The sequence below is a fragment of the Vombatus ursinus genome, unplaced genomic scaffold (assembly GCF_900497805.2).
Source record: "Vombatus ursinus unplaced genomic scaffold, bare-nosed wombat genome assembly UNPS02014812.1, whole genome shotgun sequence".
Taxonomy (NCBI): Eukaryota; Metazoa; Chordata; class Mammalia; order Diprotodontia; family Vombatidae; genus Vombatus; species Vombatus ursinus.
In genome coordinates this window covers 105,131,462-105,156,007 of record NW_020954590.1, presented here as the reverse complement: position 1 = coordinate 105,156,007, position 24,546 = coordinate 105,131,462, and the positions used below count along the sequence as shown (strand labels likewise).

Genomic DNA, 24,546 nt, shown 5'->3' with positions numbered 1-24,546 from the left:
AAAAAATTCTTGAAGATTCCTTCCTAAGGGCCATAGATTGACTTTCACTGCCCTTAGCCACAGGAGTAGAATATAGAATTATATTTCCTTGTTGCAGGATAGAATCAAGGTAATAAAATGTAGTTACTATAACTTCAGCAAATTTAAAAATTTGAAAGAACTGAACTTGAATTTAGTTTGATATTTGCCCTGAGTTATCTGTTGAAAAGACATAAATGAAGATAAAGTCTTTGAGCCTGTATTCCAGTAAACTAGCTTTTGCATAGAGCTAGGGAGTGGACTAATGATTTTGCTATTACAAGGAACTCCAAGGTGAGGAAGCTCCCTCTACCAGTGCAAGTTGGCACCTTTTCTTCTGCTTATAGTCTTAAGATTTGCCTTGGACTCTGAAAAGTTAAATGACTTGCCCACCATCACACAGCCAATGTGTGTCAGACAGGACTTGAACCCAGGTCTTTTTCAAAGGCCATCATTATCCACTATGCTATATTACCTCTCAAATTCTATGTGTAGATGTAATATTACTATATTTTTCCTGAGGAAAAATAGAACACAGAATATGAGTGATGAAGTAGATGAAATTTAAAAGTTATGAACTAGTTCAGACATAGACACAAAGGTGAAATTTACCAAAAAATTGTAACAACCATAGTCATTGCTACAATGGTAACACACAGAGGGCCATTAGATTTTCAGGTGAAAGGATGTTAATGGTAAAATGTCATGTACTATATAAAGAAAACCAATTATTTTCTAAACTAAATGTGTATTAATATTATTTGACAATTAAGTATTGCTTTAAGGTTTACATAAGTACTACATGATCCTCCCAACAGTACTCTGAGGTTATTCCTACAGATGTCCCAAATTTACAGATGAGGAAACTGAGGCTCACAGAAGTCATGATGTGTTCAGCATCACACATCAATTGTCAGTAACAGGATTCGATCCCGGGATTTTCCTGTCACCAAGGTTATCATTTTTTCCACTATGTCGCAATGATGGTGGATGACTCTGTAAACAGTCTGATTTCATTGATGTTCAAGCATGGAAACTACTTTCCATCAACTCAGAAGACATTTAGTCTATAATGTTGTAAAAAAAAAACAAAAAAACAACAACGTGTTAAAGAGTTGTTTGAGGCTCAGGGCTTCTCTCATCCTTAAAAAAATTGATATTGATATCATCACTGTCATTTCCTCAAGCTATTATGCTATATTTCTTCTTTTCATAGCCAAATTTCTTTTTTTTTAATTAATTTATTTTGCTTGATCAACAATCACTTCCATAAGTTTTTGATTTTTAAGTTTTTCTTCCCCTCTCTCCCCACCACCCTCCCCAAGATGGCACGCAGTTTGAAATAGGCTATACATATACATTCCTATTAAACATATTTTCACATTAGTGATGTTGTAAGTAAGAATTAGAACCAATAGGAAGAACCACCAGAAAGAGGAAACAAAACTCAACAGAAGGAAAAAAAATAGCAAATAGTACGCTTCAATCTGCATTCAAACAGCCAAATTTTTTGAAACAGTCATCTGTACCATATGCCTTTATTTCCTCACCCCTCATTCACTTCTCAATCCCATGTAATCTGAAAGATTTTACTGAAAGACTAGCATCTCCAAGATTGCCAACAAAAGGCACTAATAGGTACAGTGTACCTGTTTTACAGTGGAAAGAGGACAGGATTTGGAGAGAATGGACCTGGGTTCAAATTCTGTGTCTGCCACGTTTTAGTTAGTGTGACCTTGGGCAAGTCACTGTAACCCCTCTCGGCCTGCTTATCTGTATATAAAATGAAGAAATTGGAATAGAGGATCTCTAAGATCCTTTCTCATTCTAAATCTTCCATTCTGTGATCTCTTAAATGCTAAATCCATGGCCTTTATTCATTCCTCACTCTGCTTTTCTGCTCTGCAGTTTTGGACATTTCCACTCCCCTCCCGCCTTTCTTGATTGGATAACATTGCTTTCTCTTGATTCTGCTCCCAACTTCCTGCCTGCAACTTCCTGCCTGTAACTTTTCAGTCTCCTTACCTACAGCACTCCACTGAGTATAGGCATTCCATTCTGGCTCTCTTAGACTCTCTTCTTCCTATGCTTGTGTCTTTGGTGATTTCTCTCGCTCCTTCGGGTTTGATTATCTTCTCTATGTTGGTGTTGGTGTTGTTGAGTTTTTTTGGTCATGTCCAACTCCCTGTGACCCCATTTGGGGTTGTCTTGGCAAGGATATTTGAATGGTTTGCCATGTCCTTCGCCAGCTCGTTTCACGGATGAGGAACTGAGTGATTTGCCCAGGGTCGCTAGTAAGTGCCTGAGGTCAGATTTGAACTCAAGTCCTCCCGACTCCAGACCAGGTGCTTTATCTACTGCACCACTTAACTGCCTTTTCTTCTATTTGTAGACAACCCCAAAAGTTATACATGAACCCTAACTTCTCTCTTGAATCCAAGTCCCATGTTACTAATTGCCTTTTGGACATCTCGACCTGCCTTTCCATTAGATGTCTCAAACTCAACTCATTTTCTCCAATACCCATCATTCCTCTAACCTCTGTATTCTTGACGGTACCACCATTCTTCTGGTGACCCAGGTTTACAACTTTGGAGTGAGTCATCATTGATTTTTCCTTTTCCTTCACCCCTCACATCCATCAGCTGCCAAGTCTTATCGATCTTATCTCCACAGCATTCCACACCCATCCATTCCCTTTTCTTTACTCATACAGCCTCTGATTATTGTAATATTCTCTTAATTTGCCTTTATTCTCTTTCTTCTCCACTTCATCCTCCACATTTCTGTAAAATAGATATTACTTAAACACAGTTCCTCCTCAAAAGTCTTAAATAACTTCTTAATGCCTTTATGGCAAAATATAAATCTCCAACTTTTCTAGTCTTATTTTACATTAATCTTCATTCCAGTCTAACTGGAGTAATGCATGACATTCCAGCACCTGTCTTTGCGTAAGTATTCCCAAACATCTGGAAAATACTCCCTTTTCCCCTCTCCTAGATAAAATTCCTAGCTTCCTTCAAAGCACAGGAAGTGGCATCTCCTATAAGAGGCCGTTCCTGATTCCCTACCCACCCCCAGTTGTTAGTACTCTCTCCCCTCCAATATTGCTTTATATTACTTTGTTATTCTTGTTATATCCACCTCCACCCCTATACTATGAACTCCTCATGGGTGGAGTCTGTCCAGCTTTTTGTCTTTGTATCATATCCCTAGGGCCTCATACAGTGCCTGACACATTGTAGGTACTCAACAAATGCTTATTGATTGATTAAAAATCAAATTAATATCAATGATGTGGGGTGTTTTTTTTTCTTTAGTATTGCTATGTGGCATTTTAAGGGCCAGATTCAGAAAAAGGGAATAACAGGAAGGAGGAAGGGACAGTTGTATATATGTGTCTGATTTTCTTTTTTCCATAGTAAAATCTGTACATGTTCAATTAATATTTAAAAAAAACAACAACAAACCTATCTATCTCTGGGGCTAAATGGATAGGCTAAACTAGGTGACTTCCAGCTACAAAACTCTGAGTCTTCAGTTCTAAGTTTAGGCAAATTATTAGTTTGGTTTTTTTTTTTTGTTTGTTTGTTTTTAGTGAGGCAATCAAGGTTAAGTGACTTGCCCAAGGTCACACAGCTAGTACATGTTAAGTGTTTGGTCTGAGGCTGGATTTGAACTCAGGTCCTCCTGACTTCAGGGCCGGTGCTCTATCCACTGCACCACCTAGCTGCCCCCAAATTATTAGTTATTAAGCAATGTAAACATGTCACACAAGGAGCAGCAGCTCTTTAGAGGAGAGAGCATAGGACTTGGAGACAGGAAACAAGTTCAGATCCCAAGATGATAGAATGTAAGTTCCATGAGAGTAAGGATTATTTCATCTTTCTTTTCTGTATCCCCAGCGCCTAGTGCCTCGTGCATATGGACAAGTAACTTAGCTCCCCTGGGCCTCAGTTTCCTCATCTCTAAAATAAGGGGTTTTGACCAGATGGCTTCTAAAGTCCTTTCCAATTCTAGATCCTGTGAGCTAAGGTGATTAATAAGTGCTTGTTGATAGATTAATTACTTGGGCAAGTCACTTAAATTCTGTCTCACATACAAAAAAAAAAAGAGGGATTTTCATTATCTCTAAGATTCTTTAATTTCTTGGCATCCACAAGGTAGTAAATGTATTTGGGAGCAGGGAGTGGTCATCCTGATATTCCTGACATCATGTCAGTGGATGAGCCCTTACGGTGACCCCAAGTCTGTGTGAATGTGACAGAAGAGAAAAATTTGCAACAACAGCCATTTCCACTGTGCACATGGAAAAAGATTCTCTGAATTCATTAGACATATTCAGGACAGTACTCAGCTTGAAACAATATCATTCCAAGGACATTGCTCTTACATAAAACCCATTTAGCTTCTGCATCCAGCCATGCATCATATCTAAGTCCAATGAAAAGTATTTTGAACAATAACTATTTTTAATGCAATATGATATCCAACAAAAGGTGGAAAATTTACTTTGATTTTTAGATACTTGAGATTCAAGTAGAAATGGTCTTCAATTCATTTCATATCCATCTCGTGCTGGATAAGCAGTAGAGGGGACTTAATATAAATAAGTGATGAAAATGATAGAAATCATATATAAAAGATCGAGAGTAATTAGTGAAGAAAAAAATTGTATTCTAAACCAAGCTTCCCTTAAATTATGAAATCATCAAGGAGTATCGATCATGTTTCGTAAGTTTGGAAGGGTCTGAGGTTAAAAATGAAATTATCCTTCTTTATGGTTGTCTTCTAGAATTTGTTTCATAAATTCACAAACTTGAAAAGGACCTCAAAGACCTTATAGTCTAAATCTCACCCAAAACATAAATACCCTCTATTGCTCATCCAGCATGTAAGCATATTTTTCCTAGTTCTCAATTATGTTATATTTTAACTTTCCAGAAATTCCTCCAGAGAAAAAGATGGTCCATGATATTTACATATATGAGGTCTATATATTATGGCAACATAATTAAATGATTATTGTAAGCTTGAACATAAATATGTAATGAGGCATACTGCCCTCAAGGCATTCATTTGTTCTGTGAAAATAATTTTTTTGTTTAAGAACACCACAAGGAAGGGTTAGTTTTATAAGAAAAATGTATAAATGGGGAAGAAATGCTTGCATGGCCAGAATTTGAACTATAAAAGCACAAAATAGGGTTGTCTGTCCTTCTGCCACTCTCCCTGTCTCTCTTCTTCATCTTTCTCACCTTAAAGGATGAATAGACAGGGAACACCTCAGCTGGCATTGCCTAGCAAACAGTATCCATTTGACCAGACTCCCTGCTATCTGTCATTCATGACTTTTGGGCAACTCATTTAACCTCTCTGGGTCTCACTTTTCTCATCTATAAAATGGAAGACAAGTGGACTAAATGGGGACATTGTATAAATAATTCTCTTGGCTCTGGTCACTTCTCTCTACATTAATTCATACAACTCTTCCCAGGTTTTTCTGAAACAATACCCTTCATAATTTCTTATAGCACAATAGTATTTCATCACATTTGTATAACATAATTTGGTCAACTATTCTCCAGCTAATAACGACCATGCCCAGCTTACCCCTCCTCTACCCCAGTATCTAATTGCTTACCACCACAAAAAAGGCTATAGATATTTTTATACAGTCTTAAGACTAGTCCCTTCCTTAATCCATCCTCACTCTTATTCCCCCTTCTACCTTCTCCCCTTTCCCTTTCCATATTCAGTGGAATGTATTTCTGTATCCAATTGCATATATGCATATTCTTTTCTTTGACCAGTTCAGATGAGAGTAAGGTTCAAGTATTACTCACTCCCCCATCCCTTCCTTCTTGTTTGTATACAGCTTCTGCTTGCACATCTCAATTATGTGAGATAATTTTCCCCAACTTGCTAATCTCTTCCCCATTTCCCTCCAAAGTGTATTCCTCTTGCCCTTCTCTTCCATTCTTTATCCAGACACAACAGAACTCATGAATGAGATTCCCTCTCTCTGACCCCTGATGATAATAGCATTCCTATTATCTCTCCATATTAGAATGTAAAGTTAATCCTTGTTTAGGCCCTTTGGGTTATTTATTAATGTTTTCCTTTTTGTGTTTCCCTTGCCTCCTTGGTTTACACTTCAAAGTTTATATGTAGCTCTACTCCTTTCATCAGGAATGGTTGGAAATCCTCTATTTCATTAAATATTCATTTCCCTCCCTGTAGGATTATACTCAGTTTTACTGCTTAGCTGTAAGCCTGTGTCCTTTGCCTTCTGGAATATCATTCCAAATCCTCCACTCCTGTATAGCAGTGGTTGCTAAGTCAGGTGTGATCTTAACTGTGATTCCTCAGTACTTGAGTTCTTTCTTTCTGAATGCTTTCAGTATATTTCTGTGATCTGGAAACAGGATTTTGACTGATATGTTCCTGGGTGTTTTCATTTTGGGGTTTATTTCAGGAGATTTCTTTCATGTGGATTCTTTATTTCTACTTTGCCTTCTGGTTCTAAAAGATCTAGGCAATTTTCTTTTGTGCTTTTTTGAAATATGATGTCTAAACTCTTTTTAATTTTGGCGTGACTTTCAGTAGTCTAGCAATTTATAAATTATCTCTCCTTAATCTGTTTGCATTATGAAGTATATTAAATTCTATTTTTCCAATCTTTTGACTTCAATTTGGTATTTCTTATTGTCTGATAGAGTCCTTAGCTTCTATTTAGTACTTTCTAATTTTCAGGAAGTTTGTTATTTGAGTGAGGTTTTGTATTTCTTGTTCCAAGCTCTTAATTCCCTTTATAGTTATTTTCTTTATATCTTTCACTTCTTTTTCAATTTTTCCTTTCCTCTCATTTATAAAAACCATTATAACTTTTTTTTTAAAAAGTCTTCCTTCATCTCTAGTTGAACTTATACCCAATCTGTGTTTTTCCTTGAGACTTTGCTTGTAGATATTTTAGAGGTATTTTCTTCTGCATTTGTGCCTTGAACTTCCCTGTCATCATGATAGCTTTTTATGGTGGGATTTTTTTGTTTGTTTGTTTGCTCCTTCTTCCAGCCTACTTAATACTTGTAGTACTTGCCTCACAAAGTAGTTAATGAGGAAAGTACTTTGTAAAAATGAAAATGCTCTAGAAAGTTGAGAATGTTTAAGGGTGTAATACTTTTTTTTTTTAAAAAAAAGTTTCCTTAGAAAAGGCATCGTGTCAAAACAAACAGCTACACTAACTTAGTAACTACCTACATTTAAGTCAATTTCAGTGCATAAAGGATCCAAGTATTCATTTAGTTCTAGTTGTCCTCGACTTAAGAAAGCGCTGTAATCTGAGGTTAAGTGATTTCAGGCCAAGTTTAGACGAGTAGCAGGTCTGGGATTCAAATCCAGGGCTTCTGACTTCAATTCCAATGCTCTTCACAATGCACTACAGTCTTTGCACACTAGGCATGCTGCCCTGTACAGTGGTGAAAGTGGCCAAACCCACAATACTCATGACATCATGGTGGTATTTAGTCTGTCTGGGTCACAAGCAGAAAGGTGAGATCAAGCAGCAATCATGCCTGTATCCTAATATTAACTATCTGCCTTAGCAGACAGTTGACTTAGACATCTTGGTGTTTTCTGGCACCAGAAAATAATGTTGAAAGAAGGATGTTTACTATCTTCTGGCTATCTATCCATAAATAAGACCACTGTACATTTTTAAGAGATACTCAAGAAAATGTTCTTCTGGAATCCACTTGTGTCTCTTTTTCTTCATGGTATCACAGGATTTTGTGGGAAAAAGGTTAAACTTGTTCTGCCTGGTAGAAATGGTGGGTGGAAATTAGTGGGAGGTAGATTTCAGTTTGATATAAAAAAATAGTCTGTACCCATAAGAGTAGTCTGAAAATGGAATGGATTGCCTCAGGGGTAGTAGTGAGTTCCAAGTAACTGGAAGCTTCAAGCAGGATTTGCATATTGTTTCTGATCAGGCAAGCATTGGACTAGATGATCTCTAGTTTCCCTTCTACCTTTTCTATTCTACAATTTAATGCAGAAATAAAGAGGCTAGGTTTAATTTCTCTCTAGCCAATATGCAACTGCCAGGAATGCAATTGATTTTTTTTTTAAGTTATCAGAACTGATTACTGTTACTGCACTCTGATGTTAAAGGGTCGGCCACTGTTCTCCTTGATAGACATCTCACTGGTGTGTCCTCATCAGATTCCCCATTGAATTAAGAAAATCTCCTTCTTGGAATACAAATCTATTGCTCACAGGGTGAATTTAAGGTTTCTATTTGATCAGTATCTGTTGTATAGAAAGCTGTGAGTTATTTCCTTTTGTAATTACATGAGTCTACCTGAAAGATTGCAAGTTAGCCATTTTATTAAGCTCCAGGCAGGCAGATGAAACTGAAATTTACTCAGAGGAAGAATCCCAAAGTGGGAGACTAGCTCACCTAAGTATGTATCAGAGACAAGACTTAAACCGAGGTCTTCTGACTGCAAAACCAACTGTCATTCATCCATGCCAAGTTGTACCTCCAAAATTGCATTCTTCATTCTTTTAGGGCACTGAATAGAGATATGCTTAAAAGGTACCCTAGAAGCCCTACTCCCCCAAAAGAAGCCCCCAGTTTTTTATGCCATTTAACATCTCTTTCTGCCTCCCCCTCCCTGAGCATACTTGCCATAAGATTGTTACTACAAGTTTAGGAAATCTCTGGCTGATATTTCCCCATTATTTATATTGTGTCATCATCTGTTTTTTGTTTGTTTGTTTGTTTTTTCAAAAATTGCTTTTCTTCATTTTAAGTGTCTTTTTCCCCCAAAACCAAATTGGCGAAGTAAGATTGTTTAAGGTTATTTTGAGTGTTCTTCAAAGCCTAGCTGATGTGCAGCAAACAATAGAATGCTTGTAGTTCATCTATAGTTCAATAAAGCAATAAAATAAGATTTTTATTTTTTGTCTCTAGGCAATGAGTGGGAGTTGGGAGGCATTAATATCCAGTAGTAAATCCCTGGAGCTGTTAGGAAAAAGAAAAACCGTACATTCTGCATTTAATTCTTTTATTGACAATTTTAAAAAACAACACCTGCTTAACCCCTGTGGCTCAGTTCCTCTTCCTGCAAGAGCAAAGCAAAGATTAGAGTTGTACTTTATGTGTAGTACAATTTAAAAGGAATTTGGTTTAAATAAACTATCCTGAACTTAACCACCTATTTCACAGCAATACTATGGAGGTTGTGATGATGCCTGTAAAGCATTCTTAATTCATTTGAAGGAAAGCATGTGGTGGTAATACATTATTAATATGTTATTGTAAATGTACAGTGGTGTTATTTATGGGTAGATAGCCAGAAGATACTAAACATTCTTCTTTCAACCTTATTTTCTGGTGCCAGAAGACACCATGGTGTGTAAGTCATCTGTTTGCTAAGGCAGATAGTTAATATTAGAATAAAGGCATTATGGCTGCTGAAAATCTCCAAAAGATAGCTGTGCCTATAAAATGAGCTCACCTTTCTGCTCTTGACCCAGACAGACTAAACAGCACCATGATGTTCATGAGTACTGTGAGTTCGGCCACTTTCACCACTGTGCCTTATAGGGCAGTATGCCTAGTGTGCAAATTAGACTGTAGAACATTAGAAGGAGCATTGGAGTTGAAGTCAGAGCCCTGGATGAGAATCCCAGACCTGCTCCTTATTACTTGTATGAACTTGGGCAAATCACTTAGCCTCAGATTACAATGCTTTTGTAAGTTGAGGACAACCTGAATTAAATGAATGTTGTAATGTTGTGTAGTCATTTCAATCGTGTCCTGCTTTTCATGATTCTATTTGGGGTTTTTTTAGCAAAGATACTAGAGTGGTTTGCCATTTCCTTCTCCTTCATTTACAGATGAGGAAACTGTGGCAAAGAGGGTTAAGTGACTTGCCCAGGGTCAAACAGCTAGTATGTGTTTGAAGCTAGATTTGAACTCAGGTCTTCCTCACTCCAGGCCCACTGCTATATATACTATGCCACCTACTTGCCCTAGAACTAAATGAGATCACAGATCCATTTGTATATCATTAACTTGAAAGCAAAAGGCTCAGTTCTTTCCTCCATCCTTCCTCCTCCAACCCCTAACACTCTGTTTAGGATTTACATCACCAAAGACATAGTAAGTTTCCATTGGAATTATACTGTTAATGTTTTAGGGTTTGTTTGTTTTGGGAGTGGGGAATTGATTGGGATGTTCCCTCTAGTGATACTGATCACAAATCCATCCTGTGTCACTCAGGTCTATATCCTCCCACAAATTTGCCACAAGTGTTCCATCCTGTGTGCTAGGGGCCTTCCTCTCCTTCTCCTGTTCTCTTGAGGATATCAATGGAATACCTAAACCACCTTTTATTCCTTAATTTTGTATTTGGCCAGACCGTATTCTTTTTTCAATCACAAATTTCATTAATGGCATTCTTTACTCTGGTTCTTCTTTGAAAGTCCTTAATTGTCATATCTTGTTGCCAGCTCATACTTATTATGTACCTCTTCATTGCTGTCTGGGTGAGCCAGTCAGTAATGTTTATTAAACACCTCTTATGTTCCAGGTAGTGTGTTAAGCTCTGAGTAATACCAATTTTTAGTTCTTTGGATACTGTGATATGATATAAGTTAAATCCATAAGACCATACTATTAGAATATTGTTAGTGATAAGAAGTACTTTTGTTCCTGAGAGGTCTGGGGCCGTTAAAGGAACTTTGCAACTTCTCAAAAGTGGTTTAGCCCATCATCTTCCTTCTTTTTAATTCTGGGTCTATGTCACCCTTTTGTAAATCGGTTAAAGATACTCATACACACAGATACACACACATGAATGAGCTCTGTAAGTTGTCCATCTAACTGCATGTCATAATCAATACAGGAAGCATTCTTTGTCCATGGGGTTGTTACTGTGTGGTTAATCGCCATTCTATTGCATGGCTATAGAGCACTTTCATGAGGATCTGTGCAGAGTTCCAAGGCTTGATACAACCACCACAAAGTCACTGAAACACAGGAACATCTGGAGCAATTTGCTATGTGTGGGGAATCCCTCTTCAACTTCAATTCTCTTATTAATCTCCATGACAACAGCAGACACCTCTAGAAAACACATGTCATATACAGAAATGAGAGTCATGGTGGAGGTGACAAAATTTTGAATGCAATGAAGGATCAATTTGACTCATTGAGGAAAGGAAGATAATGAAGACATAAAGAAAAAGAAGACTCAGGCCTTAGCAATGGTGAGAAAAGATGACCAAGAGAACATGAGTCTTGACTGCCAATATAAAATTGATATGTTTCAGGTGCATCCTCAGGAAAGCTATTAGTAGGAAATAGGCAGGTTTTCACAAGCAGGGTGCCATAGTAGACCACGTTTTTAGCATGGAGAGAGAGGAGACGGGGGGGGGGGGGGGAATACAAGCTTGCTTGTTGATTATTATGCTTGCTTGTTGATTATTTTTTAAGAGTATTTAATTTGGAATGGCAAAACACTGCCTTTAAAAGCACTGTTCTAAGGGCAACTTGGTGATGTAGTGGATAGAGCACTGGCCCTGGATTCAGGAGGATCTGAGTTCAAATCTGGCCTCAGACACATAACATTTACTAGTTGTGTGACCCTGGGCAAGTCACTTAACCCCATTGCCTAACCCTACCCACCCCAAAAAAGCACCATTCTAATAAGGTGTCTCTCATCTGTGCATCAGAATTATTTAAGATCTTTCAAATGATTTAACAAAGGAGAGAACCTTTTCAGTGACCCCTTGATCATAAATATCAATCAGGGCATAAACTAGGTAGTTGTATACTTGCCAAAGCTATTTGCTATTGTCAAATCAAGGATGAAAGGAAAATGAGTCAGAATACTAAAATGAGGCAACTTTACACGTGTAGGCTGTTTCCCTTTAATTTTTAAAACAGACAAAAAGCAAAATGGCAGATAGATCCAGTGTATTTGTAATGAACTTATTTATAAGCAGTAAACCAAAAGAAGAGAATTTAATCCCTTTCTCTGATGTGGTTTAGAAATTTTTTTAAAGAGGACAACAAAAAGAATCTACTTTCGCATTTCCCTACCGTAGATCAATAGGTTTGGGATGGTGTGTACAAAATGTAATCAGGTTACACTGACAGACTGAGCTGAGGATTTATGACTTGCTCCTCACTCCATGGCTCCTTCCTTCTTCTGTAACAGCAAATCATGCTTCTGAATTCCCTCTCATTTTATCCTCATGGTCCTGGTGCTTTACAGATCTTATCTTCATCAGAGTAAAACTATTCCAGTTGAAAATGTCAAACTATGTCTGCAGTGATAAGGGATAAGGAGGACTAGACTGGTGATTTTATTAGTATAGGGAACTCCAAGGTGAGAAAACTCCATCCTCCAATGCAGTTCAGCACCTTCTATGCAAGTTATAGTCTTGTGCCTAGCACATGAGGGGATAAGTGCCTTGCCCAGGGTTGCACAGCCGACCCTTCCTGGCTTTGAGGCTTGCTTTCTATTCACTATGCACACTCCCTTTCTAGAGTGATAGTATACAGTTATTTCAATAGCTGTTAAAAAGAGAATTTCATCTTAGTGTCTGTCCATTACCTTTTTGGAACCCTTCCTGTTCCAGATTTAGGGTCCATCTTGATAATAACCTATAATTTCTAAGTAGGCAGTAAAGGTGAGTTTTATATTTACTTTTTAACAATAAACATTGAACCATCTGTCTTGGCAATGTGCCGGATTATCCTTTATGCAGTTACAGAAAGTCAATTAAATAGTATTAATTTGTATGATGCTTTTTAATATAAGGAACAGCAGCATAAATATAGGAACCATTGAGCTTGTAGGCAGGATTGGGGTTTAAGTCCTGCCTTTGACTTTTACTCAAGTGATCATGAGCAAGTCTTTTAATCTCACTGAGCCTCAGTTCCCCCATCTCTAAAATCTGTGTGATCCCCAGATACTGTACCTGTAGTTCCATCAGGTTTTATGAACCAAATGAGATAATATATATGAAGTGCTTTATAAGCCTTGGAAGATTATATACATTTCTGCTATTATTCAACAGGGAAAATCAAAACCAAAAATTGTCTCTAATGCCTTCAGTATGATAAGAGTGAGGATTTCTCCTCTAAAGCTAAAACTACTGGCAAAAATCAGTTAAAGTTCTGGACATTAATTATAGGTCTTCGGTAGGTGGAGATAATTTCGTTTCAGCTGTTCTAGAATGCTGAAAAGAATCCTGAAACATCCCCAAAAGGCAGTCCCCTCTATAAAATGGCTAATGCACTAGGGAACTAGTGAGAAGTTGGTGTATTTCCTGAGTTATTACACTTATTTTGTGTAATAAATGGGTTGAGAATTTAATGTGGATTTCCCACCCCTTGCAGATGATCTTAGGGTGTTTGGACAAACCTGTCAGCCATTAGGTCTGCAAAGCCAGTGACTGAACCTAGACCTCCCCTGGCTACGTCGTTCTGGGATGGTGGTGGTTTTTATCCTGTTCAATTAGAAGTGGAATCAGACAGCTGTCTCGAGGGAAGGACGGTCATTCTCAACCCTAACACTGATTCAGAAGGGTTAAAGTGCTGGTATCTATCCCTGATGCCTCTAATTATCTAGTCTGCACCAGATTGTGCTTTGCAAAAGTGGCCCAAATAATATCTGTAATGTACATTATTGGAAAATGAAGCCACTGACCTGCTGTTTTGTTCTTTTTCTGCCTTGTTTTATCTTTTCCCCCTTCTCTTTGGTGTGGATCTTGATTGCTAATAGTTTAAAGTAATGAAGGAAATTAAAATGCACGCTGTAAGGAATAAGAATAAATCATCTCTTATTACCTGGCTGCCTGACTTGGAGCAGGGGAAAGTGGGCTTTTGCTGACACCATGTGGTCAAAGTGGATACATTCATCTTAGATTAGAATACGCACATTTAATCTCTTGTATGAATTCTTTATTGGGTGGGGTAATGAAATAGGTGGAAGGCACTTCCTGGCCATCTAATATTCCAGTCCCCTACCCTCCATCCAAGCAACTTTCTGCCTAAATTACTTCAAATACATATTTACTCTAACCAGAAAAATTCCCTAGGAAAGTAATCAATCAATTAACATTTATTAAGGGCCAACAGTGCTAAAATCTATGAATATAAAGACCAAAAAAAGAAAAATCCCTTCCTTCAAGGAGCTCACATTCTATAAGGGGAGCCAACATATGCATGCAAAATATAGATTATATGTACAGAATAAATAATAAGTAAATATAAGGTAGTTAAATAAAAGAGTGAAGCAGAACATTAGCATTTGGGAGATCTCCAAAGGCTTAGTAAGGAAGATAGTGCTTGAATTCTGAAAGATTTAAGAACTTGAAATTTGAAAGATTTAAGAACTAATCAGTAATGTTTGCAAAGGTCTGGTGATTAAGCATGGATGGTATCATGGTGGACTTAGGGTATAGAGTTAAATACCTATGTTTTGAACATAGCAATGCAGGTACTTGTTTCACCTGGCTGTTGTTGCAGGGGTTTTGTTTTTCTTTCTTTTTTTTCTTTCTTTCTTTTTTTTTTTTTGCCAGGCAGTTGGGGTTAAGTGACTTGCCCAGGGTCACACAGCTAGTAAGTGTTGTGCGTTGTGTGTCTGAGACCAGATTTGAGCTCTCTCTTTTTTTTTAATGGGGGAATTTTTGTTCATTGAAAAATGCAATTAAAATTTTAAACAATAAGATGCGGCTTGATCTAAGTCTTAAGAGGAAGCAAGAGGGAGGTGAGTACATTCTAGGCAAATAGGTGCTGTTAGCAACACCACTGGCCTATTCTCAGTATTTAACATAGATTCTATAACTATGGCCACAGGCATTCAGATATATATTTTTTTTAAAAAAGACCTTAGAAATCGATTCATCCAAGCCTATTATTTTACAAATGAGAAAACTGAGGTCAAGTGATCTTTTCCAACTGTCCCTCAGAACCCAATGGAGACAACCCAAGGACCTCGAGCCCCCAAGTTCTGGCAATAGCAATGCCTCCTTCTTCAGACCATTGGCCCTGCTTCCAGCCCACTCCCCCTCCACCTGCCGTAATTCAGGGAAGTCACCCTTGTAGCTTTGTGACCTGACAACTCTCTGCAGGTGCTACCCAATCTCCAACTCCTCAACAGCCACAGCCACTGAAGAGCCAGAAAAAGGAGGTTTGTAGCACTGTCAAATGGCTCCAATGTCAGAAATGAATAGGATTTTATTATTGGAAATAACATGAAAGAAGGTGCATAACTATTCTGCTTTGCTTCTACATCCTAAGAAGCACGGGACCTTTCCATCTGACGTGCAATTAAAACTTCCTACATGACTTTAAACATAGAAATGTGGCTCAGCAGAGATCTTTGCAAATAATAAGCATTTAATAAATGCTTTTTAATTAATTCATTTATAAAGAATAATAAAGGTATATATTTTCTTTCTTTTATGGGTATTACCACTAAAAGAGACCAAGCTATTATATGTATTCCTAAACTGTGCTACACAATTCATAAATATATTCATGAAAGTGAGAATATTATTTATAAAAAATATATTCCAAATCATGTACATAAATAAATTTAATCTGCAGGGAAACAACATGGGATTATGGATAGAGAACTGTCCTGGGAGTCAAGAACACCTGGTTCAAATCTTGCCTCTGACACAGTCTGGGCTGTGTGACCCTAAGCAAGTCACTTAACCTCAGTGTGCCAGGCCACTGTCTCAAGAGTATAATTTACAAAGAAGGTATTGATCATCATTGCTAGAAGAAGTGCCTCCTCAAGAGCTTCCAAAACGGGTGAAATCAAAGGTTATGTTTTTTCAAAATTACAATAAAAGAGGAAATTAGGACTTTAAAGTGATATGTTTTAATCAAATAGTGTTTATTGAACTCTCAAGAACCAAAGTAAGTATTAGGTGAAGCTAATGACCCTTGTGAATTTCTGTGTGTATGTTTGTAAAAACCAGCTCATCTTTACTGCCCATCTCACTCTTATGGGGCCAATTCATGATGTTGGAGGATTTAGACACAAAGGTTCTAACTCCCTTTTGTGTCATGGAGCCCTTTGGCAGTCTGGTGAAGCCCCAGAATAAGGGATATTCCTCTCAGAATAACGGCTTATGGGCAATGACACTTCAGTTAGAGGTAATTTTTTTTTCCCATCCAAGTTGATGGACCTCTTAAAATCTACCCCATTGGTTAAAAACTCTTGCTTTAGAGGAATGTACGAGAAGAGAGGGTTCAAAGTGCTGGGTTGCACATCGTAAGGCTGTGTCACAGGATCTAGATTTAGAGTCGACAGGAGGAGGGAACCTTAGGGGTCATTTAGACCATCCCCCTTATTGTAGGGACGAGGAAATTCTGAGGCCCCAGAGAAATGAAATGACAGAGACAGGCTTAAACGCAGGTCCTTTCTCTAAGTGTAGTGTATTTTCAGATGTATTACATTGCTTTCACAATCATCATAGACTGGTTCCAATTCAGCAAACATATATTAATTGCCTTCTCCACTCCAGTCACAGTACTAATTGCTCGGGATACAAATTTTTAAAAATAGATCTCCTGCCTTAAAAAATTTGCAGTCTAATTGCATCTAGTTGGCTCAATGGATAGTGGCAGACTTGGAAGGAAGAACAAGAAGATCTGAATTCAAATCATGCTAGCTGTGTGGCCCTGGGTAAGTCATTAAATTCTCAGCCTCAGTTTCCTCATCTGTCAAATAGGTATAATCATGCCACCAATCTCACAGGTTTGTTGTGAATAATATGTGTTAAGTACTTTGCAAACCTTAAGAAGGAAAGAGTGAATAAGCATTTATTAGAACACCTACAGTGTGCCAGGCACTATGCTAAGCTCCTTACAAATATATCTCATTTGAGGAGATAGGGGTTATTATTATTCTCATTTTACAGTTGAGGAAAATGAGGCAGACAGTGACTTGCTCAGGGTCACACAACTAGTAAGTATATGAAACCAGACTTAAAGTTATATAAATGATAGCCATTATTAATTGAGCAGTGCATGTACACAAATAAATACGATGCCAGATAGAATGGGGAATAGGATAAAAAAGATCAAGATAAAGTGTTCTAGAACAATTTGAGGAGGAAGAAACCAATTTCTGCCAGGGTTGGGAGTGGAGAGCCTGGAAGTCTCCTTATCGGAGGTGACCTTGAAAGATTAGAAACACAGTAAGGCTCCACAGTATTTCTTCTCATGAGTGGGAGTCACACCACCTATTTGAGCCAGGAAGAACAGCTGTTGGAATGTCGCTGGCCTTAGTCTGTCAAGAAAAAAAAATGCTAAATTCACGTTGATATATGTTAAAACTTAAATCCTATTCCTCTTTCTGTTAGAATCCATCATTTTTTTTTAAAAGGAGACATTAAATTGGAAGATACAGTTTTTAAAAACCCAAAAACTTTTTCTTTTAGGCTACATTAGCATCCAGTGCTTAATATGGTGACTGTCACATAGTAGGTACTTAATAAATACTAGTTGACTGATTGCTGAGGGTACTCAGGAAAGCATCCTGAATAACCTGAAAGAAACAGATCTTCCAAAATGCCCCACTCACCTGAGCAGAGTATGTGGAAACTGGACTCTTCAGATACTATTAAACCTGATCTATAGTAAGCATGTCCCCAAGACTCCCCAAAGGCCCATAGTCTTAGTTTTTATTAATTTTCCTTTCTTATCTCTTTCAATTCAATCCAACAATTTTTTTTTTTAGTTAAACACTCACTAGGTACCAAAGACAGTGATTCAAAACCAAAAACAAAACAGTTCCTGCCCTCAAGGAGCTTACATTCTCCCAAATACACTTCTTTCCACTTGTTATGTTACTGCTAGGAAGTAAATTAGAATAGAAGAATCTCTAGGAGAGTAGGGATTGCATGATTTTTTGTATTTATATCCCCAGAGGTTAGCATAGAACTTGGCGTGTGTGGGGGTGGGGGGATAGGCCTTTAATAAATGTTTGTTGATAGATCATTTGATTGAATTTGGGTTGCCTTGGCAAGAGAAGCTTCTCAAGAAGAGCCATAAGCCTTAGAACCTGTCTTGGGCACACCACACTCTGCTGAAACACTCCAATATTAGATTCTAAATAGGTGTTTAATTTGATTCCAAAATTGTCATGTTGCTAGGTAACTTGATTAACACTAATAGCCCCCAATGACTGGTAGTGATGCAGATCAAACATTCATTCAAGCAGTCAGCAGAGTACCTGCATCCCAGAACAGTTAGGGGCCTGAAGTTTTCCTCTGGGATTTTCCCAATAAACCAAACAGTTCCAATAAGCTTCTTTCCTAGTATTTTGTAGTCCCTTGTCTCTGGTTATTGCTTTCTGATTCTTTCAACAACTAATAAGAGCTATATTTTTCACTTGATTTCCCACACTTTACTGTGTGTGACGGAGGTATCCATAAGCATTTAATGTTTATTGATTAGAGCTCACATAATAATAATTCATATTTGCATAATTTGGGGGGTTTATAAAGCTGTTTTCTCTCAACAGTGCTGTCAGGGCATTGGCACAAGTGTTATACCCATTTTACAGATACAGAAACTTAGGCTTGAATGTAATAGCAGTTTTCCCCAGTCCCATAGGTAGCAGGAACTCTTCCAGCTATACAGACTGCAGGTTCATTCACTCCACTGAACTGTTGTGGATTCTTATTTTTATCCTCTTTCCAACATCAAAGGAAATTAATCTCTCCAGCAGAATAATAAAAGTTATGGTGGAATGATACATGGATATATGCATATCTGCAGGATTATATGCATATGTATTTTCACACACACACACACACACACACACACACACACACACACGTTGGTACAGTGTGAACAGTGAAAGATTCTGTCCTTCATTGCTAGGAAGAAAGAGGAGAAGTGTACTGTATTAACAACCACAAGACATAATCATCGAGAATTGAGCTCAGTTTTAGCAGAGAAGATTGTTCAATTACATAATTTATAGGCCCTTAAAGGATAGTAGTAATGTTCATTCAGAGACCTGAACTGCCTATAAAAAGGTAATAGTTGAAGTTTTTTTTTTTTAGTCCTTAGCCCCAAGTATCTAAATACAAGTGATAATGTTTCACCTAGAAAAAATTGGGCCTCATTTAAATCCCTTGGGAGGAAAATGCTTTTTCTTATTCCATTTTGGGGACCACATAATGTTGGCAGATGGGGTGACTGGATTGAGGTGGGACTTGCTTTCTATCAACGATTCAGTTGATTCCTGCAGATCGTAGCTGCCTTTCTGAAACAAAATTTCAGTAGTGAATTTTGATCTTTATCCTAAAACTAGAATTCATATATGCTCTTCTTTGTTTTATTCAGCAGTTATACTTAAATTCTAATACTATCTAAAAAAACATGTTACAGAATGAGCAACCCAAATATTTCTAAATCAAGTGCTCATACAGCATGATAACCAAAGAAGTTCAAATTTTTTAAATTATTATTATCAGCTTCCATTGCCTTTTAAAAATACCCATAACTATTAAGATACTTGGGGTAGGTAAGTGGCTCAGTGGATAGGGCACCCAGCCTGGAGTCAGGAAGACTCCTCTTCCTTAGTTCGGATCTGGCCTCAGACACTTACTAGCCATGTGACCCTAGGCAAGTCAACCCTATTTGCCTCAGTTTCTTCATCTGTAAAATGAGCTGGAGAAGAAAATGGTGAACCATTCCAGTATCTTTGCCAAAAAAACTCCAAATGGGATCACAAAGAGTCGGTTACTACTGAAAAACGACTGAACAACAAATTAAGATATTTGGACATGAGAATTTTTAGTTTTATAGCACAGATATTGCTTTTTAATTATTTCTTTTAGTTAATTAAAAATGCATTTCAATTTGTGGTTGTATCAAATTAATATATTTTAAGAAGATGCCATTGCATCATATGCTAGTCTCTTAGACTGACCTCTTCATGGGCACAGGGGATATGAAAAATGTCATTCCCTTTCATGCCTATCTCCTAGGCTGGCCTGTTCCCACTTGCAGAGGACCTCCCCCACCCTTGCCTGCAGTGGACAGAGAGACTTTATTCTATCCTACTCTCACCCTGTATTTATTTCCTGGACTAACCTGCCTGTGAGAAAAGAAGAGAAGCACCATTGCATCAGCTCCACCCACTAGATCGCTCTCCTGAGCTGCCTAACACCCTGACAGGATTCTACCCGGAGACCCAGTGATGTTGATATTCTACCCCTAACCCATTCGTCAAAGATTAACAAACTCCTACCAAGCCATATCCTCCCAATTCCAGTGATTCTGAATCCCCAGCTGTCATTAATCAAATCTCAATCTCCATCCCCCCTCCCTTAGTACAGCCTCTCGCTCCGTGTCCCACTCTAAAGCGTCATGCGTCTTTGCTCCATGGGCAACAAACTGGCTTTCATCTTAAATCTCTTCTTTTCCCACTTCTTTCATCTTCTGGCTTTGAGTCTGGGTGCCCTCCTGATGACACGGTCTCCCTGGTCAAACTTTCCAGCATCAGTTGGTCATCCTCTTCTCCTTGATACACTATTCCCTGTAGGTTTTCTCTGGTTCTACTCCTACCTATCTGGTTATTCTTTTCCAGTCTTCTTTGTTGGATTTTCATCCAAGTCACACTCACTAAGTGTGGGGATCCTACAGGATTCCATCCCTTCCCGTCTTCTCCTATCCTTCAATGCTATTTCACATGGTGATTTCATCAGCTCAAGTGGATTCAGTTATCATCTCTATGCTGATGATTTTCAGATGTACTTATCTAGCTCAAACCTCCCTCCTGGCTCAGTCTCCTATCTTCAGCTGACTTTACGACATCTCAAACTGAATATCCCAGAGACATTTTAAACTCAACATGTCCATTCTTCTCTCTGCTGTCAAAGTGATCTTCCTAAAGTGATCTGACCTGGTCACTTCCCTGCTCAGCAAATTCTAGTGGCTCCCTATCACCTCCAACATCAAATATAAGATCCTTTGTTTGGTGTTCAAAGCCATTCATAAATTGCCCCCCCCACTTCTGATATTTTTTCACCTCGTTTGCCCCACATACGATGGAATCACACAATCCCTTGCTGTTCCTTACACATGACACTCTATCTCATAACCCTGGGCACTTTTACTGTCTGTCCCCCATGTCTGGAATTCTCTCCTTCCTCATATCTATTCCCTGGCTTCCCTGGTGTCTTTCAAGTCCTACCTAAAATCCTACCTTCTAGAAGCTTTTCCTAATTCCTCTTAATGCTAGTAATTTCCTTCCATTAACATTAGCCAGTTTATCCTGTACGTGTCATGTTTGTACATAGTTATTTGCAAGTTGTCTCCTATATTAAATTGTGAGCTCCTTTAGAGCTGTAACTGTCTTTTGCCTTTCTTTGTATCCCTGGACTTAGCACAGTGTCTTTTAAGTAGTAAGCACTTAATAAATATTGACTCCCTAAGAAGTTGCATTCATTCACTAAATATTAAGCTTCTGATATGCCATGGTACTATGGAAAGTGGACTAAACTAGAAGACAGTTCCAGGGGTGGGGAACCTGTAGCCTCAAAGCCACATGTGGCCCTCTAGGTCCTCAAGAGCAGCCCTTTGACTGAATCCAAAGGAACAAACCTCAAAGCCACATGTGGCCTTTCCCCACCCATGGTTTAGACTGTATAACCTTAGGCAAATCACTTTAACTTTTTTGGCCTCAGTTTCTTCCTCTGTAAAGTGGGGAAAATAATTCCTGCCCTAACACAAGATTTTTATGAGGACTAAATGAGATGCTCTATATAAAATGTCTCATAATCTTTTTCTTTTCTGACACAAAGCAAATTTGGAATTTTATCTTTAGTAAAACTGTCGATTTACCAGCATTAATATTTGCATAAAATACTATGTAGAGTTCTAAGACCACTGGTTTAGAGTTGGATAGAACTTCTGTGAGTCTGACCTCCTTATTTTATAGGTGAGGAAATTAAGTCAAAAAAGGTAAAGTGACTTCACAGGATCAAAGAAATTGAGCTGAATGTGGGACTTCAACAGCTGTAAAGTACAAATGACATGTGAAAGGAAATCCCACTGCAATGTCCCTAACAAGTGGGGGAACCCATGACCTTTCAAAGCACAACTCAATTCCATTTTTGGATAGCTCTAATTGTTAGGAAATCTTTGCTGACTTCTAGCCTAAATTACTGTTATCATTTCCATCAAGCTCCTGGTTCTGGAGCCAAACTAAACAAATCATGTAATGCCTTTTACCCATGAAAACCCTTAAGATACTTGAAGACAGCTTTCATGTTTTCCTTGCACTGATTCTTCTGTCCTCTGAGCTAGACATCCCTAGTTACTTCAACCAACATTAGATTAATTGCCCAAAGTCACACAGATGATAAATAATAAAGTCAGTACTATTTGAATTCAGGTCCTCAGACTCCAAATCCAGTGCTGTTTCTAACATACCACATTGCCTATGTCAGGGCATGATTTTCTTTGGTTTATTTTGGGGGTAATAGGGATTCCATCAGTGTAGTTCACTGATAGAGGTCATAAGAGGTCATAAGCCCCTCCATCCAGTTCTTATTGCTTCTTGTCATTTTTTCTATAAACGCTTCATAAATGATCCACTTACTATGCTGTTGTTCTTTTAATAAAACAGGACTCCAGCATACCACTCAGCTCCTGATACATTGCTCCTCATTCAAGATCTGCCCAGCTCTGTTTCCTATCATACAGCTAACTCCTCCTCAGTGCTTTCTTTTATACCATTTTGGTCTCAGGCATCATTCTTTGGTAGTTGGTAGCATGCTGCAGCCAGCTTATGTCCACCACACGTCTTTCTACTGTCCTTGGATTATTTGTCAGTTTGATTCTTCTGAGATCATGGTGTTCTGTGAGTCACACCTTTATACTCTGGGTGAGAGAATACTGATGTTAAAGAGATGGAACAAAAAAAAAGAGATGGAACATTGTAGCAGTGAGCAAGGAATAGTGCTTTCCGTGAGGCTGTGTCATTTCCCAAACATAATCCAATCCATTTTTCTTACCCTACTCAATTCTGCATTGCCCACAGTGCATACTCAAGGTGTAGATACTGGTGGATTAAAGCAGTGGGCTGTTCATCCTGCTGAAACATCATCTGTTTTTATCCATTCTGTTTTGTCAGTGTAGAAGATTAACACAAACTTCCCCATTGCTGTGGATTTCATTGAGGAGGGTTTCTACTCTTCTGAGCTTAGTGCAATTAATATGACATATGAGAGAGACTTAGGTAGGACCTTTTGGAGAACCTGATAATCAATATGGAGTCCTTTTTTCTTTACTTTTTAAAAGTTTACATGGAAATTATTGTCCAGTATTCCTTCTAGCACCAAATTATATTGTTCTGATAGATGTGATACATACTATCTTCATATGGACAAAAGATTTATGCAAGTGAATGAAAATTAAAAAGAAATTCATGTATTTTACTCCCTGTAAGTCTTCTTGGGGATGGGGGAGCAGGAAAGTCAAGATCATTGAGGAGAAAATTGGGGGAAAGTAAATTGAACATATAAGAAAAACTGTATTAAATGTTTCCTTCTCTGAATCAAGGAAAATTTGAAATTTTACCATGAATAAAGCTATTGACTTGCCAATTTTAATTTTTATAGTAGACTTAAGGAATTAGTTTGCTGTGTAATATTCACCTTCAAATGAAATCTTATTCTGTAGTGAATGCCAAAGTTACTACATTTCCATTCCCCAAAGTAGATTATTCTCAAGGGTGTTTTAAATAGGCTTGAGCTGTAATTGCTAGATTCTGGAGCTATATTTAATGTCAGGTTTCCCCCCAAAAACTTCTCATTCCAGAAGGATCTATCATTTCTGCTACTGATGTCTGAATGCTTGGAGGACTAACCATTCAACCGTGCTGGTACCAGCTCCTGAGACCATCATGGGACCTGAAGGTAGCCTTCTGCATAGTGGACAGGTGCACATAATCATCTGGGGGAGTTTGGCAGCTGTTGCAACTTTCCTACTCATTACCTTCCTCATCTTTCTGTGCTCCAGTTGTGAAAGGTAAGACTTAGACGAGCAAGCTTACTGGCACCTAAACATATCATAGTTTGTTTTAGCTACTGCTACACAACTCAGACAGCAGAGGCTCCTGGGTATTAAAATTAATCCCATTTACTCTCAGCTATAATGATGATGAGCCCATTTTCTATTTCAATGAAGATTGAGCCATTATTTTAACACTCTTTTGATAACAGTTCACACACCTGTGTGTTTGAGGCCTTTCTGAATGCAATTATTTGCCATTCATTTAACCTGACACTTGTGTAGATATCTTGTTATTTTCAAGTAGGTGTGGATATTTTGAAATCTGTATGAATTGTATGAATAGAGATGACAACCTGCAGAGTCATAGTTCATTGAACACTTCGGTGTAATAACTTTTTTTTTACTTTTGAACTTTTACTTCTTACAGAAGCATTAAAATTAATAGTCAGAAC

At 38.0% G+C, this 24,546-nt stretch overlaps 1 protein-coding gene across 3 annotated transcripts in view; it reads left to right on the top strand.

Annotated features, from left to right (window-relative positions):
- The window catches only part of LOC114053919 (phosphoprotein associated with glycosphingolipid-enriched microdomains 1-like), a 230,057-nt gene that overhangs the window by 166,715 nt on the left and 38,796 nt on the right, over positions 1–24,546 (top strand). For all 3 annotated transcript variants that reach the window (XM_027877054.1, XM_027877053.1, XM_027877055.1), the window contains one exon: positions 23,900–24,109. In XM_027877054.1, coding sequence (XP_027732855.1) covers positions 23,985–24,109 — 125 coding nt within the window. In that variant the 5' untranslated portion in view covers positions 23,900–23,984. The remainder of the gene's footprint in view (positions 1–23,899; positions 24,110–24,546) is intronic.